This window comes from Oncorhynchus masou, chromosome 29 (assembly GCF_036934945.1).
Source record: "Oncorhynchus masou masou isolate Uvic2021 chromosome 29, UVic_Omas_1.1, whole genome shotgun sequence".
NCBI classification, from domain to species: domain Eukaryota; kingdom Metazoa; phylum Chordata; class Actinopteri; order Salmoniformes; family Salmonidae; genus Oncorhynchus; species Oncorhynchus masou.
Genome location: NC_088240.1, coordinates 33770025 through 33788213, shown reverse-complemented (window position 1 = coordinate 33788213; position 18189 = coordinate 33770025). Strand labels below are relative to the sequence as shown.

Below are 18189 nucleotides of genomic sequence, written 5' to 3'. Positions count from 1 at the left end.
GTGTATCGATGAGTGAGAAAAATAAATGATTTAAGAAATGTTGAATTCAGGCTGTAACAAAACGTGGAATAAGTCAAGGGGTATGTGCATTTGGGAAGTATTCAGACTCCCTTGACCTTTTACACATTTTTTTACGTTACAGCCTTATTCTAAAATGTATTAAATTTCTTTTTTTCTTTCATCAATCTACACACAACCCATAATGACAAAGCAAAAAAACATTTTATTGTAGCAAATGTATTATAAACTCACAAGTATTCAGACCCTTTACTCAGTACTTTGTTGAAGAACCTTTAATATCACGCTGCAAGCTTGACACACTTGTATTTGGGGAGTTTCTCGCAGATCCTCTCAAGCTCTGTCAAGTTGGTTGGGGAGCGTCGCTGCACAGCTATTTTCAGGTCTCTCCGGATATGTTAGATCGGTTTCAATTCCGGGCTCTGGCAGGGCCACTCAGAGACTTGTCCCAAAGCCACTTCTGTGTTGTGTGCTTGGAGTTTTAGTCCTGTTGGAAGGTGAACCTTCTCCCCAGTCTGTGGTCCTGAGTAGGATTTCATCAAGGATCTCTCTGTACTTTGCTCTGATCACCTTTCCCTCGATCCTGACTCTTCTCCCACTCCCTGCCACTGAATAATATTTCCACACATGATAATGTCACCACCATGCTTCACCGTAGGGATGGTGCCAGGTTTCCTCCAGACATGACGCTTGGCATTCAGGCCAGAGTTCAATATTAGTTTCATCAGAGCAGAAAATGTTGTTTCTGAGAGTCTTTAGGTGCCTTTTACTGAGGAGTAGCTTCTGTCTGGCCACTAACAGGATGCACCTGAGCTCAAGTTCGAGTCTCAGAGCAAAGGGTCTGAATACTTATTTACATAAGATTTCATTTTTGTACATTTGCAAACATTTCTAAAACCTGTTTCTGCTTTGTCATTATGGGGTGTTGTGTGTAGATAATTGTTATTTATTCAATTTTTTTCTTAATGCACTGCAGGAGTACTTACTAATGTACAAGCAACAAAGATCTGTGGTTCACTGTGAAATCACTGCATGACATAAAAGACCTGGCTTCCACTTAAGGCACAAAATCACACAAAGGTATAGAGCCAGCCAAATGCTTGTTTATTGAAAAACATGTATTTTTATTCCCATAGTGAAATGAGAGCGGTACAGTGGTTTCCCATGTTCAACTAGTAGTAGAAACAACTCATTCTACTGCCGAAGGAGGCAGTTTATGCCAAGGGGGCCACAGCCTTGGTATAAAAACACACAGCTACACACAGCCCCTTCCACCAGACCAGAGAGAGCCCTCATACATTTTCATTAAGTAGAGTTTTGTCATCTGGGTTACTGACTGTTAAATAAATCACAAAAAGTTGTTAATAATGCAGCTGTCAACATATCCTTAAGACAATGACTTCAATCAACACCTCTGTCTCAACCCTTCAACACAGTAGACATGTTTAGAATACTGAAGGAACCCCTGGCCAGTCGTATTCTAAGAGGCTGAATTAATAAAATAACAGTTTCAACACAAATCATGTCTGTTCCAAGCCCAACAGTCAGGAGGTTAACTTGATTACATCTACCCATGCAAGGGAGGAGCAGAGTACAGGCTTGGACAAGAGAAACATAAACATCATAGCCCTAATATCAGCATTATCCTCTGTGAGACCGACTGACACGCACTCAGGAAACTCACCAGGTCAGATAGGGAGGACAGAGTGAGACAGTGTTATTGCACTACATCTGCTGGGTAGAGTTGCCGTTCCAAGTGTTATTCTCATCCTCACTGTCCTCGTGATTCCGTAGCCTGTGGATTTTTCCGTCTTGTTTGAAGTCTGCTGGTTGCTTCTCCAGTGTGCGTTTGCGAAGGGTTTCTCTGAGAAAGTGGAAATGGATGTGAAATAACCCAACTAGGCCTTAAAAATGTTTTATTGGTATGTAACTTGAAAGTTGTATTGTCAATTTTGTCTTTAAAATGACACTTTAATCGTGTACATGACACTGCAACAAAATGTCCCCATGGGGACAATAAAGTCAGTAAGTAAGTAGGCTTTAGAGCACCCAGCCACACTGCTCAATCAAACCCCTACATTCATTCTCAATTCTTTGCACTCTGGTTACAACAAATCATGTTAAATGTGGCTGTTATGAGCCCTGACAACAATTAACCTGGACCAGTTGACCAGCTTAACCATTCAATTACATTGTAACAATCTGGCAACGTTGTGTTACTAACTCCTAACCATAATGTACCACCACAACAATCTCAGCTACTCTTAAAAATATGCCTGTACACCATGAGTACATAGAAGACTCTGCTGGATGGGGCCTCACCTCTTTGGTTCACCAGATGAGGATGAGGAGCCAGAGGCAGTGTTGGGCCGCTGGGCTGGGCCTCTGGGGCCTGCTGCTCCAGGGATAGGGGGGCTGGTGAAGAGGAAGCCACTCAGGAACCTCCACACAGCCAGCAGAGGGTAGAGGATGGTACCCAGTACAGCCCAGATACCCCCTCCAGAGGTCGACTGGACTACCATGTTGCTTGGCCGTCCCGTTTGCTGGAAAGATTTAGAAGGAGATAAACACTGTATTCTCAATGCCATCATTCTACTGGGGAAACCAGAGAAAAAGATGGGAAAACAAGCAAAAAGTCCCTAAAACAAACATTGGGAGCGAGATAACATTCGGAATCTTGTTCCAAGATGGCGTAGCAGTAAGTTGTCCTGTCGTATCGTCTCTATGTAAATATCGTCTCTTTTTCGTTTTTAGATATTTTTTTAAAGATATTTTTCTTCGCATATCTTTAAAAACATTTTTGCTCGCTTCCAAATACTCTCCTGCAACCCGCCTCACCCAATGTAGCTACTTTTCCTAAAGTATTTATATTTACTTCGGAACCGGAACCCCTCAACTGAAGCTAGCCAGCTAACCACCTGCTATGCTAGCGGTCTTCAGCTAACCGGTTACTGTATGCCTCGCTGTATGTCTCTCTATTGTCAATATGCCTTGTATACTGTTGCTCAGGTTAGTTATCATTGTTTTAGTTCACAATGGAGCCCCTTGTCCCACTCCTCATACCCCTGATACCTCCTTTGTCCCACCTCCCACATATGCGGTGACCTCACAAATTACAACCAGCATGTCCAGACATAAAACCTCTCATCATCATCAACCAGTTCCTGGGCTTACCTCCACCGTACCCGCACCCCACCATACACCTGTCTGCGCATTATGCCCTGAATATATTCTACCATGCCCAGATACCTGCTCCTCTTATTCTCTGTCCCCAACGCTCTAGGCGACCAGTTTTGATAGCCTTTAGCCGCACCCTCATACTACTCCTTCTCTGTTCCGCGGGTGATGTGGAGGTAAACCCAGGCCCTGCATGTCCCCAGGCACCCTCATTTGTTGACTTCTGTGATCGAAAAAGCCTTGGTTTCATGCATGTCAACATCAGAAGCCTTCTCCCTAAGTTTGTTTTACTCACTGCTTTAGCACACTCTGCTAACCCTGATGTCCTTGCCGTGTCTGAATCTTGGCTCAGGAAAATTCAGAGATTTCCATACCCAACTATAACATCTTCCGTCAAGATAGAACTGCCAAAGGGGGAGGAGTTGCAGTCTACTGCAGAGATAGCCTGCAAAGTAATGTCATACTTTCCAGGTCCATACCCAAACAGATCGAACTACTAATTCTGAAAATTACTCTCTCCAGAAATAAGACGCTCACTGTTGCCGCCTGCTACCGACCCCCCTCAGCTCCCAGCTGTGCCCTGGACACCATTTGTGAATTGATTGCCCCCCATCTAGCTTCAGAGTTTGTTCTGTTAGGTGACCTAAACTGGGATATGCTTAACACCCCGGCAGTCCTACAATCTAAGCTAGATGCCCTCAATCTCACACAAATCATCAAGGAACCCACCAGGTACAACCCTAACTCTGTAAGCAAGGGCACCCTCATAGACGTCATCCTGACCAACTGGCCCTCCAAATACACCTCCACTGTCTTCAATCAGGATCTCAGCGACCACTGCCTCATTGCCTGTATCCGCTACGGTGCCGCAGTCAAACGACCACCCCTCATCACTGTCAAACGCTCCCTAAAACACTTCTGTGAGCAGGCCTTTCTAATCGACCTGGCCCGGGTACCCTGGAAGGACATTGACCTCATCCCGTCAGTTGAGGATGCCTGGTCATTCTTTAAGAGTAACTTCCTCACCATTTTAGATAAGCATGCTCCGTTCAAAAAATGCAGAACTAAGAACAGATACAGCCCTTGGTTCACTCCAGACCTGACTGCCCTCGACCAGCACAAAAACATCCTGTGGCGGACTGCAATAGCATCGAACAGTCCCCGCGATATGCAACTGTTCAGGGAAGTCAGGAACCAATACACGCAGTCAGTCAGGAAAGCAAAGGCCAGCTTCTTCAGGCAGAAGTTTGCATCCTGTAGCTCCAACTCCAAAAAGTTCTGGGACACTGTGAAGTCCATGGAGAACAAGAGCACCTCCTCCCAGCTGCCCACTGCACTGAGGCTAGGGAACACGGTCACCACCGACAAATCCATGATTATTGAAAACTTCAACAAGCATTTCTCAACGGCTGGCCATGCCTTCCGCCTGGCTACTCCAACCTTGGCCAACAGCTCCGGCCCCCCACAGCTCCTCGCCCAAGCCTCTCCAGGTTCTCCTTTACCCAAATCCAGATAGCAGATGTTCTGAAAGAGCTGCAAAACCTGGACCCGTATAAATCAGCTGGGCTTGACAATCTGGACCCTCTATTTCTGAAACGATCCGCCGCCATTGTCGCAACCCCTATTACCAGCCTGTTCAACCTCTCTTTCATATCGTCTGAGATCCCCAAGGATTGGAAAGCTGCCGCAGTCATCCCCCTCTTCAAAGGGGGAGACACCCTGGACCCAAACTGTTACAGACCTATATCCATTCTGCCTTGCCTATCTAAGGTCTTCGAAAGCCAAGTCAACAAACAGGTCACTGACCATCTCGAATCCCACCGTACCTTCTCCATTATGCAATCTAGGTTTCCGAGCCGGTCACGGGTGCACCTCAGCTACACTCAAGGTACTAAACGACATAACCGCCATCGATAAAGGCAGTACTGTGCAGCCGTCTTCATCGACCTTGCCAAGGCTTTCGACTCTGTCAATCACCATATTCTTATCGGCAGACTCAGTAGCCTCGGTTTTTCGGATGACTGCCTTGCCTGGTTCACCAATTACTTTGCAGACAGAGTTCAGTGTGTCAAATCGGAGGGCATGCTGTCCGGTCCTCTGGCAGTCTCTATGGGGGTGCCACAGGGTTCAATTCTCGGGCCGACTCTTTTCTCTGTATATATCAATGATGTTGCTCTTGCTGCGGGCGATTCCCTGATCCACCTCTACGCAGACGACACCATTCTATATACTTTCGGCCCGTCATTGGACACTGTGCTATCTAACCTCCAAACGAGCTTCAATGCCATACAACACTCCTTCCGTGGCCTCAAACTGCTCTTAAACGCTAGTAAAACCAAATGCATGCTTTTCAACCGATCGCTGCCTGCACCCGCATGCCCGACTAGCATCACCACACTGGATGGTTCCGACCTTGAATATGTGGACACCTATAAGTACCTAGGTGTCTGGCTAGACTGCAAACTCTCCTTCCAGACCCATATCAAACATCTCCAATCGAAAATCAAATCAAGAGTCGGCTTTCTATTCCGTAACAAAGCCTCCTTCACTTACGCTGCCAAGCTTACCCTAGTAAAACTGACTATCCTACCGATCCTCGACTTCGGCGACGTCATCTACAAAATTGCTTCCAACACTCTTCTCAGCAAACTGGATGCAGTTTATCACAGTGCCATCCGTTTTGTCACTAAAGCACCTTATACTACCCACCACTGCGACTTGTATGCTCTAGTCGGCTGGCCCTCGCTACATATTCGTCGCAAGACCCACTGGCTCCAAGTCATCTACAAGGCCATGCTAGGTAAAGCTCCGCCTTATCTCAGTTCACTGGTCACGATGGCAACACCCATCCGTAGCACGCGATCCAGCAGGTGTATCTCACTGATCATCCTTAAAGCCAACACCTCATTCGGCCGCCTTTCGTTCCAGTACTCTGCTGCCTGTGACTGGAACGAATTGCAAAAATTGCTGAAGTTGGAGACCTTTATCTCCCTCACCAACTTCAAACATCAGCTATCTGAGCAGCTAACCGATTGCTGCAGCTGTACATAATCTATTGGTAAATAGCCCACCCATTTTCACCTACCTCATCCCCACAGTTTTTATTTATTTACTTTTCTGCTCTTTTGCACACCAATATCTCTACCTGTACATGATCATCTGATCATTTATCACTCCAGTGTTAATCTGCAATATTGTAATTATTCGCCTACCTCCTCATGCCTTTTGCACACATTGTTTATAGACTCCCCCTTTTTTTTTGTCTACTGTGTTATTGACTTGTTAATTGTTTACTCCATGTGTAACTCTGTGTTGTCTGTTCACACTGCTATGCTTTATCTTGGCCAGGTCGCAGTTGTAAATGAGGACTTGTTCTCAACTAGCCTACCTGGTTAAATAAAGGTGAAATACATTTTTTTTTTTAAGTATTCAGACCCCTTCCCCTTTTCCACTTTGTTACGCTACAAACTTATTCTGAAATAGATTAAATTATTTTCTTCCCCTCAATCTACACACAATACCCCATAATGACAAAGCAAAAACAGGTTTAGACATTTTTGCAAAAAATAAATAAATAATTTACATCGAGACCCTTTGCTATGTATGAGACTTGAAATTGTGCTCAGGTGCATCCCATTTCCATTGATCATCCTTGACATGTTTCTGCAACTTGATTGGAGTCCACCTGTGGTAAATTCAATTGATTGGACACGATCTGGAAAGGCATACACCTATCTATAAAGTCGCACAGTGGACAATGCATGTCAGAGCAAAAAAAAAGCTAGAGCTCCGAGACAGGATTGTGTCAAGGCACAGATCTGGGGAAGGGTACCAAACAATGTCTGCAGCATTGAAGTTCCCCAAGAACACAGTGTCCTCCATCATTCTTAAATGGAGGTTGTGAACTTCCTAGAGCTGGCCACCCGGCCAAAACTGAGCAATAGGGGAAGAATGGCCTTGGTCAGGGAAGTGACCAAGAACACAATGGTCACTCTGACAAAGCTCGAGAGTTCCTCTGTGGAGATGGTTGTCCTTCAGGAAGTTTCTCCTATCTCTGCAGCACTCCACCAATCAGGCTTTTATGGTAGTGGCCAGGCGGAAGCCACTCCTCACTAAAAGGCACGACAGCCCACTTGGAGTTTGCCAAAGGCACCTAAAGGACTCTCAGACCATGAGAAACAAGATTCTCTGGTTTGATGAAACAAGGATGGAACTCTTTGGCCTGAATGCCAAGCGTCACATCTGGAAGAAACCTGGCACCATCCCTACGGTGAAGCATGGTGGTGGCAGCATCATGTTGTGGGGACGTTTTTCAGCGGCAGGGAATGTGTGTCTAATCAGGATCGAGGGAAAGATGAACGGAGTAAAGTACAGAGAGATCCTTGGTGAAAACCTGCTCCAGAGTACTCAGGACCTCAGACGGGGGGCAAAGCTTCTAACAGGACAATGACCCTAAGCACACAGCCAGGACAATGCAGGAGTGGTTTTGGGGCAAGTCTCTGAATGTCCTTGAGTGGCCCATCCAGAGCCCGGACTTGAACCTGATCGAACATCTCTGGAGAGACCTGAAAATAGCGGTGCACCAACGCTCCCCATCCAACTTGACAGACCTTGAGAGAGAAGACTGGGAGAAACTCCCCAAATACAGGTGTGCCAAGTTTGTAGCGTCATACCGGAGAAGACTCAATGCTGAAATCGCTGCCAAAGATGATTCAACAAAGTACTGAGTAAAGTGTCTGAATACCTATGTGGATGTGATAGTTTATTTGTAATAAATTTGCAAAAATTTCAACACAACTGTTTTTGCTTCGTCATTATGGGATATTGTTTGTAGGTTGATGAGGGGAAAAAAACAATTTCATGCATTTTAGAATAAGGCTAACGTAATAAAATGTGGAAAAATTCAAGGGGTCTGAATACTTTCCGAATGCACTGTACACAAAGAACCCTAAGAGGCGTAAATATAACTGTCATAGAATCGCAGCACACTGTCTTGTTGCGAATTCTCAAAATGGGAGATGTAGCTATGGACTCTAGATAGTAGTCATCAATATTAGCAGAAGTTTACAGAGAGAAATAGGGAGCTCACTCACAGGCAGCAGCACTATTGAGGCACTGGGGGCCAGCTCAAGCGCCAGAAGAGTCTTGTCCAGGTCGTCAGCGGTAAACTCTCTGCGAGGGAACACGGTTGCCAGGGAGAAGTTGCCATACCTATTTCCCACTTCCTGAGAGGAAAAATAAACTCTTAAGTGACAGCCAGCATTATGATATTTAATATCATAATCCAACAAAGAGGATGAACGTGTTCTTAATAGTCACTTGTCCAACTCTTGAATTATATTGAGTTAGAAAAAGTATCTTACATTGACAGCGAACTGTCGAGCTTCCTGCAGTCTGGCCTCTGAGGGGAACTGGTTGGTGAAGAATGACCCATCTGGTAGACGGAACTGTATTCTGGCTATGGCGCTGGAGGACAGTAACACAGTTTGATGACAATCTAGAATTACAAACTTTTTATTGAAAGTGACTGCTTTAAAACTAACCCCCAGCCCTGTGACTGTAGAATAGCTCCATACCTCCTCTCCCTTTGTGCATTCTCCTTCTTGGCCTCTGTCTCTGCCTGTCTGGCCTGCAGTGCTGCCAGCCGGGCTGCCTCCACCTCATCCTTGTTGTTGGCATAGCGGGCAGCTCTGTCAGCACGGTCCTGTGGGGATAAAGGTGCATCAGCCAGCCACTACCCTTCTCCCACAACAAACAATGGCTATTTCATCAAACTCCGCAGTGTTCATTTAGGCCACTAGAGGGAGTTATGAGAGAAAGTTCAATCAGAGAGGCCCAACCAGGGATTAGTTATGAGTGAAAGTGTGATGTGTTTATTTACCAGGGCAATCTGTGCTTTGACACGCTCCCTGGCAGCCTTCTCCTCTGCCTTATCCCTGTTTCGCTCATCCATAATGCGTTTGGTCTTCTCATCCTCATTCTTCCTCTTGAAGTCAAGCATCTCCTTCCCCATCTTCCTTCTCTCCATCTCCTTCTTTATTTCACCCTGACCATCATCACACAGAAATAGATACAGGCGCACACATGCATTAACACCAGAATCGCCATAGGCCAATGGCCACTGACGTTTGATTTTGTAAGTAAAAGGAATCGGCCCAAAAAAGAAGCAACGTCCTGCTCCTCAAATTTTCTTAAAATGTTTGTCTTTTACATTGCTGTTGTCAGAATTTTCTAATCAGATAGTAAAGTGTTAATTAAGGGCCTTTTTTTTCACCTGCCCCCCCCCCCCACACACACCGATTCCCACCTTAACGGCCAGGGCAAATGTGCGGTAGGACGTTGGTACCCAGCCATGTGCGTCTCTCTCCTCACTGAATTAATTACATAGGCTAAATGGATGAATGGTTGATAGAAACTGATAATTGTGCACATTACTTCACAAATGTATTTACATAATGCCTAACTGAATGATGAGGGAGAAGAGGGTGATTTAATTGTGTGTAATGATGAAGAATTGTGGCCATTGTGACTGAAATCGAGAGCATAGAGTAGAGAAGACGAGATTGATTCATGCGTAAAGGCACGGTTGGGGAACAATACAGAGTCCGATACAATCAGTAACTAATTTCACACATAAGAGTTAGCCTAAAGACAAGACTAAATTGACAATAGTATGATGAGTGACAATATTATCAGTTGTCAAATTGTACATGAAGATGGACACATCTTGGAATTGTCAGAGAAAGGAGCACCACTAACAAATTTTCCTTCAGAGTCACATTCAGGTAAAACTCTGATTGTATCAGCAATAGCATATTCTGCAGTTTCTAAGACACTTTTGTCAAATAACTCAATTCAAGAGCTGCAGCTCTATTTCCAAATATTACTTTTTCAAAGCATAACCGCGCTTTCCTTGGGGCAGCATTGCTCAGGATGCTAAGCAAAGACTAGTAACATAATAAACATAAAATATGCTATTCTGTCTATTTTTATATAAATGTTATTATTTCCAATGTTTTTTTGGGCATGCCAAAAAAAATAAAAAAATCTTTGTGATGGATTTAACTCTTGAACTAGTGGTTTTTCATTTTTACTTATAGCCTAGAGTAACAAACTATTGAAAATTGCATTATGTTCTTTGAAATAGGTAACATTAGAATATGAAAAAAACTAAGACCTTCATAAACACAACCACATGATTATTCTTCCCATAGCATATATGAAATGTATTTATTAGACTGTTAGAATGTTGACCCATCATTGGTTGGGAGGGGGATCCAACGAGGCCAGGCATATGCTTATGGAGCCGCAAGACAACGTTCTCTAATGGATACTTATAGGCTGAAAGGCCAGGCGATTCTATTATTATTATTACTGTGGTGTCAATATGGGACACCAATGTCTACAGTTATTCTTTACCTCCTCCTCTCCTTTCTTTTTCTGCTCCCGTCTTTCCTCCAGTTTCTTTGTTAACCTACAGAAGGAAAGGTTTCAGTTTGAAAAGAAAGCCATTTTCAACCTTTTATCCCGCCCCCGTTGTGTGTGTATATAGGTCCTACCTCTCCACCTTGGCATCGAGGCCTTCGTCAGGCTGAGAGCTGGTTGACACGTCCTCTGATGATGCGCTCCTGTCATCCCCAAGGGTCACAACCTCTGAGGCCGAGGGGCCGCCTTCTTCTGCTGGCCTGGACAGGGATTCTGGGTTGGACCACATCAAAGCAATCATGACAGTGTCTCAACTTCAATCTCTCAATCAACAGGACACATATCAAATACCACGCACAGACATGCATTTACATATAGCGCAAATACTTGTTCTTTTGTTGCATTGCTTTTCAGTAAAATTACTTTTCATCAACATTCCAAAGTAACCCCTCACACAAACATACCTTTAGACATTGCTGGTGCTGCTGCACTGTCTGTGTCTGCTGGTGGTGTGTGGCTGGGTTGGAGCTCCTGTGAGGTTGAGGGGGTCTGTGCTGGGGCTGGCTCTGAGGCTACCGTGGCTCGTGGGAGCCCCTCCATGGGAGCCCCTGCATCCGCTCCCTCACCTGCCATCTGCTGAGCGTGCATCTGTTAGGCACAAGAAATGCATGTTAAGTGTGACACGCTCTAGGCTGGCTGATGCGCAACGCACATGACAGCGAACTGGAGACTTCGAGAGCAGGTGTCAGGCAAACTAGATACCCTCTACCTTACATCTATCTCAGTGCTCTTGGAGACCATTTACTGATGTCGTTTAAGTGTTTTCTGTGTTATATTTGGCTATCATACCTGTTTGACTTTGTTGATTCTATTCATGAGTTCCTCTGCAGAGACACTCCCGGCAACAACTTCGAGGGGGATTCCATTCTCTCCGATAAAGAAACTGGACGGGATGCACACCACTGGGTCTTTTTCAGAAAGTTAAAGGCAAACCAACCATGCTCATAAAAATCATTTTAAAAATGGGATTGGACTTAATTGCATGATGTAGAACAGGTATTCCCAAACTGGGGTACGCCAAATAAAAAAATAATTTCCATCAGTACATTTATATTTTCCAACGGGGCTATACATTTGGGTGGGTTTTTTTCCCCCTTGCCTGAGTAGTCTCAACTCATTTTGGCAGTTTAATTAAACCATCTATTGTTCATTGAAATTACACAATGTCAAATACAGGTAGCCTAGTCAAATAATTAACATGCAATCACATTAACCGTTACTCTCTCACGGGAAACCTTCACTCTTGAGCAGACATTTAGAAACATGACAATTTGAAAAATAAGCAACGGGAGTTTTTGGAGCAAGAATAAAGACGACTTTTGAGAAGTAATATGTATAAAAGCAACAGATACCATTAATAAGAAGGGGATAGAAGCATCTTATATGGTGAGCTACCAAGTGGCTAGGACAGGCAAGCCCCATACTATTGTGGAGGACTTAACTCTTCCTGCTGCCACAGATTTGTCTGGGACAATGCTGGGGGAAAAGACAAAAAAAAAACTACACAGACAATACCTTCATCAAACAACACTGTTTCATGACGCATCAGTGACACGGCAGGAAATGTTTTGAAACAATTACTGCTTCGCATACAAGACAGTGCATTACATGCGTTACAGCTGGATGAGTCAAAAGACGTGGCGGGCCTGGCATAGCTCCTGGTATATGTATGTTACGTTTATGTGGGGTCAATTAAGGAAGACATCCTCTTCTGCAAACCAATGGAAACAAGGGCAACATGAGAGGATATTTTTAAAGTACTGAACAGCTTTGTGACATCAAATGGACTTTGGTAGCTGTACTGATGGCGCAAAAGCCATGACAGGAAGACATAGTGGAGTGGTAACGTGCGTGCAAGCAGTTGCTCGCTCTGACGCCACTTGGGTACACTGCAGCATCCACCGAGAGGCTCTTGCTGCCAGGGGAATGTCTGACATCTTGAAAGACATTTTGGACACAACAGTGAAAAATTGTTAAAGCAATGGCCCTGAACTCCGGTGTATTTTCTGCATTATGAAATGATATGGGCAGCAACCATGTAACACTTTTACAACATACAGAAGTGCAATGGTTATTAAGAGGCAAAGTATTGACATGTTTTTGTTTTTATTGAGAGACGAGCTTAAAGTTTTCTTGACTGACCATAATTTTCACTTGTCTGTTCGCTTGCATGATGACGAGTTTCTCACACAACTGGCCTACCTGGGTGATGTTTTTTCTCGCCTGAATGATCTGAATCTAGGATTACTACAGGGACTCTCCGCAACTATATTCCATGTGCGGTACAAAATTGAGGATATGATTAAGAAGTTGGAGATATTTTCCGTCTGCATTAAGGACAACACACAGGTTTTTCCATCATTGTATGATTTTTTTGTGTACAAATTACCTCAACTGTATGAACAATATCAAATGTGATAACGAAGTATCTGAGTGAGCTGGGTGCTCAATTAAGCAGGTACTTTCCCGAAACGGACAACAACTGGATTCGTTATCCCTTTCATGCCCTGCCTCCAGTCCACTTAGCAATATTGCGGTTCTGTGAAAATGTAATTTAATCAGAAGCCACTGACAGATTTCTGGATAGGGCTGCGCTCAGAGTTTCTTGTCTTGGCAAATTGTGCTGTTAAGACACCGATGCCCTCTGCAACCACGTACCTATGTGAGAGTGGATTCTCGGCCCTCACTAGCATGAAAACTAAATACAGGCAGAGACCGTGTGGGAAATTATTTAAGACTGAGAATCTCTCCAATACAAACCAACATTGCAGAGTTATGTGCATCCTTTCAAGCACACCCTTCTCATGGCCTATTTATTGCCTACCTCCTCATGCCTTTTGCACACACTGTATATAGACTTTATTTTTTTTCTACTGTGTCATTGACTTGTTTATTGTGTTATTGGCTTGTTTATTCCATGTGTACCTCTGTGTTGTTGTCTGTGTCACACTGTTTTGCTTTCTTGGCCAGGTCGCAGTTGTAAATGAGAACTTGTTCTCAACTAGCCTACCTGGTTAAATAAAGGTGAAATAAATAAAACATTTAAAAGAATAACCTGTGGTGAGTAATTCAATTTTGTATGAACAATGAGTTTTATATGTAAGATGGCTAAACAAAAGAGCAAAATGATTGATTATTATTTGGGCCCCGGTCCTATAAGGGCTTTGTTGTCACTTCCCACGAGCCAGGTTGTGACAAAAACGTACACTCATTCTTATGTTTAATAAATGTATTGTATAGTGTGTGTGTGTGTGTGTGTGTAGCAGGCTTACAATGATGGCAAAAAACAACATTTGAGATTGCGCCAACCCTGGTGCTAAAAGGGGATACGCAGCTGGAGGTTGAATGTTTGAAGCAGTACGGACTATAAAAACATTGGGAACCACTGATCTAGAATATGTCTGAAAGACAAAGCTTGGTGAATAATCTAAAGGAAATCAAGCCTAAGGGACCACAAACACAACGGTCTAACTCTAAGATAAGGATAAGAACCCTTTGGAGAAGAAGGATACAGATTTGGGAGAACTGTGTGCATGTCTCACTGCAAGAAAAGAAAAACATTAAACATAAAATGCATCACATTTGTTAGTATTTCCATTTTGATAGTGCTGTACAGAAAGTGTACATCATATCCACACAAGTGTAGGAGGATTCCATTATAAAGGCTACCTCTTGGAATCAACCTTGATTGCAACACAGCAGTTATAGGAGGCCTCAGCCACTCTGTCGTCCTCCCAACTGGACATCATTTGTCCTGACACCTCATCGTCGCCTAGTAGAGAACAAGAATGTCAGATTCAGAAGTGGTGAATCACTCGTCCTTCGACACTCAATGCCCAGTTCCAACAATACAAGTCTGTGGTGTTGTGTAGCGGACTAAACTCCATTCCATGGTGAAGGAAGGAGTTTAGTCCGCTAGTGTTGGTGGTGACAGTCGCCATCCAGAATAATTGCGACTCGTCATCTAACGATTAACACACTAACGTCAGTAGGAAGCTAGCCAGAGCTAACTAACGCTAGTTCGCTGCGATTTGACAGCTGTCATTCCTTTTCGTTTTGACAAGTTAGCATTGGCTACATCGACACTTCGACTTTCATGTTGTTGACATGCATAGCTAGCTAAATAGCTGACTGACAATGACAGGGCTCGTTTGCTCTGCCGAGCTTGACAGTTTTATTCGCTACTATGGCGAATCTTTCGACTGGTTAAGGTTAGCTTTGCTAGCATACAAAACTGCGCTAGCTGATCTACAAAACAATACCTGTTATTACGACGACGAAGATAGAGCTCTGTTGTTTTGCGGAGATGATGGCTGCTGGAATAGAGCCTTCAAACCAAATCATTTTTATAAAATGTATTGGCTTTTCCTGTTTAATCGTTTCAATCCTGTAAATGCCTAGAACGTTCAAGCTCGTCACAGGAACTAACGGAGAATGATGGAAGTTGTAGTCCATAGATACGTATCGTGCTTATGGGACTAGGAGTCCGTTTATTATGTCACCAAATTAACAGTAGATGGCGCTGTGGTACTGAAAGTAATTGGTGCAGATAACTAACTGTCCACCACGATGAACTCTGAGGGAAGGGGGGGACTGGATCTCGCTCAGTCCGTTTGTACATAGTTAGTCACACGAGATCTCAGTCACCACAGGTACGATTTTGACGAAATGTTGGTGAATGATGCGTCTTGCCATGGAGATCCGGCATTTACAAAATTAAAGACTATATATTATGACAAGATAGTCACATGTGTAACTCTGTGTTGTCTGTTCACACTGCTATGCTTTATCTTAGCCATGTCGCAGTTGCAAATGAGAACTTGTTCTCAACTAGCCTACCTGGTTAAATAAAGGTGAAATAAAAAATAAAATGACCACTAAAACAATGGAAATAAAGTACCACAGTATTAGTCATAATACCCTTAAAACCTAAAGGTCAAACAGGGAAATGGTTCCAATCGTTTTGCACCATTCATTCTTCCCATAGGGGTTCTTAAATACACTTAAAATAAGGGCTGTGTTTCGTGTGGGCTTACCCTGGCGTGACGTTTTGATAACTGTGTAAATCTCTCTAGGACTTTTATCAATATATTCACCTTTATTTATGCGACAAAAAATAAACGCTAATCTGCCGATAATGTGGCTATCCTAAAGAACTAGAAATGCCATGATAATCTGGACAAGACTGCCGAATCGAGGCAAAGGTAAGAATCTCTGAAATTAATGTTAGATAAATGTAGTAATTAATAAATTGGCTACATCTCTTTAAATGGGCAATTCTGTGAACTGTGTCTTGTGCAAGTTTTAAATTGACAAAATACCTGTTAGCAAAGGTGTCAATTCGAGCCTGCAGGCATTTGCGTGATGTTTGTTTTGATGCTAATTAATATTTTCGAATCTGACAGTAGATATAGCCGAATATATTGATGTCACCTTGTCCGACATAAATGTACATGGTTATCAAAACGTCACACCAGGGTAAGCCTACACGAAACACAGCCCTTATTTTAAGTGTTTCTAAAAAAATATATATATGGGTAGAATGAATGTTGGAAAAATGATTGGAACCATTTCCCTGTTTGGCCGCTAGGTTTTATGGGTATTATGAATCAAATCAAATTTATTTATATAGCCCTTCTACATCAGCTGATATCTCAAAGTGCTGTACAGAAACCCAGCCTAAAACCCCAAACAGCAAGCAATGCAGGTGTAGAAGTACGGTGGCTAGGAAAAACTCCCTAGAAAGGCCAAAACCTAGGAAGAAACCAAGAGAGGAACCAGGCTATGTGGGGTGGCTAGTCCTCTTCTGGCTGTGCCGGGTGGAGATTATAACAGAACATGGCCAAGATGTTCAAATGTTCATAAATGACCAGCATGGTCCAATAATAACAAGGCAGAACAGTTGAAACTGGAGCAGCAGCACGGCCAGGTGGACTGGGGAGGAGTCATCATGTCAGGTAGTCCTGAGGCATGGTCCTTGGGCTCAGGTCCTCCGAGAGAGAAAGAAAGAGAATTAGAGAGAGCACACTTAAATCAAATCAAATCAAATTTTATTTGTCACATACACATGGTTAGCAGATGTTAATGCGAGTGTAGCGAAATGCTTGTGCTTCTAGTTCCGACAATGCAGTAATAACCAACAAGTAATCTAACTAACAATTCCTAAACTACTGTCTTATACACAGTGTAAGGGGATAAAGAATATGTACATAAGGATATATGAATGAGTGATGGTACAGAGCAGCATAGGCAAGATACAGTAGATGGTATCGAGTACAGTATATACATATGAGATGAGTATGTAAACAAAGTGGCATAGTTAAAGTGGCTAGTGATACATGTATTACATAAGGATGCAGTCGATGATATAGAGTACAGTATATACGTATGCATATGAGAAGAATAATGTAGGGTAAGTAACATTATATAAGGTAGCATTGTTTAAAGTGGCTAGTGATATATTTACATCATTTCCCATCAATTCCCATTATTAAAGTGGCTGGAGTTGAGTCAGTGTCAGTGTGTTGGCAGCAGCCACTCAATGTTAGTGGTGGCTGTTTAACAGTCTGATGGCCTTGAGATAGAAGCTGTTTTTCAGTCTCTCGGTCCCAGCTTTGATGCACCTGTACTGACCTCGCCTTCTGGATGATAGCGGGGTGAACAGGCAGTGGCTCGGGTGGTTGATGTCCTTGATGATCTTTATGGCCTTCCTGTAACATCGGGTGGTGTAGGTGTCCTGGAGGGCAGGTAGTTTTCCCCCGGTGATGCGTTGTGCTGACCTCCCTACCCTCTGGAGAGCCTTACGGTTGAGGGCGGAGCAGTTGCCGTACCAGGCGGTGATACAGCCCGCCAGGATGCTCTCGATTGTGCATCTGTAGAAGTTTGTGAGTGCTAAATTCACACAGGACACCAAATAGGACAGGAGAAGTACTCCAGATATAATAAACTGACCCTAGCCCCCGACACAAACTACTGCAGCATAAATACTGGAGGCTGAGACAGGAGGGGTCAAGAGACACTGTGTCCGCATCCAAGGACACCCCCGGACAGAGCCAAACAGGAAGGATATAACCCCACCCACTTTGCCAAAGCACAGCACCCACACCACTAGAGGGATATCTTCAACCACCAACTTACCATCCTGAGACAAGGCTGAGTATAGCCCACAAAGATCTCAGCCACGGCACAACCCAAGGGGTTTATTATGACACCTCCACTGTGGTGCTCTATACATGTCCTCAAAGATGGGAGGCGAGATCAGGTGGGACCATTCTAGCCCATGAGAGGGCAGATACGTGTGTGAACATGCCATAGCGATAGAGGACTCATTTTTGTATCTGTGCCATTATAGCGTCTGTAACACATGGGCAGTGCCATTAAGGCTATCTCCATTTTAAAGTAGTACATTTTCTTCTTCGTTGGCTGATTGCTCCCAACTTGTAGACATCCCCATCAAGTGGACTACTTTAAAATGGTAGAAGCCCTCAATGCCATTGTCCACTTGGATTT

At 43.7% G+C, this 18189-nt stretch overlaps 1 protein-coding gene across 2 annotated transcripts; it reads right to left on the bottom strand.

Moving 5' to 3' along the window:
* Window positions 1-1101: 1101 nt before the first annotated feature.
* LOC135519383 (UBX domain-containing protein 4-like) lies at window positions 1102-15121 on the bottom strand. Of its 2 annotated transcripts, none has more exons than XM_064944573.1 (13): window positions 14943-15121; window positions 14350-14452; window positions 14193-14221; window positions 11470-11588; window positions 11085-11268; window positions 10755-10893; window positions 10615-10669; window positions 9077-9241; window positions 8772-8899; window positions 8559-8661; window positions 8289-8420; window positions 2341-2561; window positions 1102-1882 (listed from the first exon to the last, which is right to left on the bottom strand). In XM_064944573.1, the coding sequence occupies exons 1-13, from the start codon at window positions 15022-15024 to the stop codon at window positions 1744-1746; spliced, it is 1599 nt and encodes a 532-aa protein (XP_064800645.1). In that variant the 5' UTR covers window positions 15025-15121; the 3' UTR covers window positions 1102-1743. The 2 variants fall into 2 exon arrangements, with proteins under 2 accessions (XP_064800645.1, XP_064800646.1); XM_064944574.1 differs by having other exon boundaries at window positions 9077-9229.
* Window positions 15122-18189: the final 3068 nt, after the last annotated feature.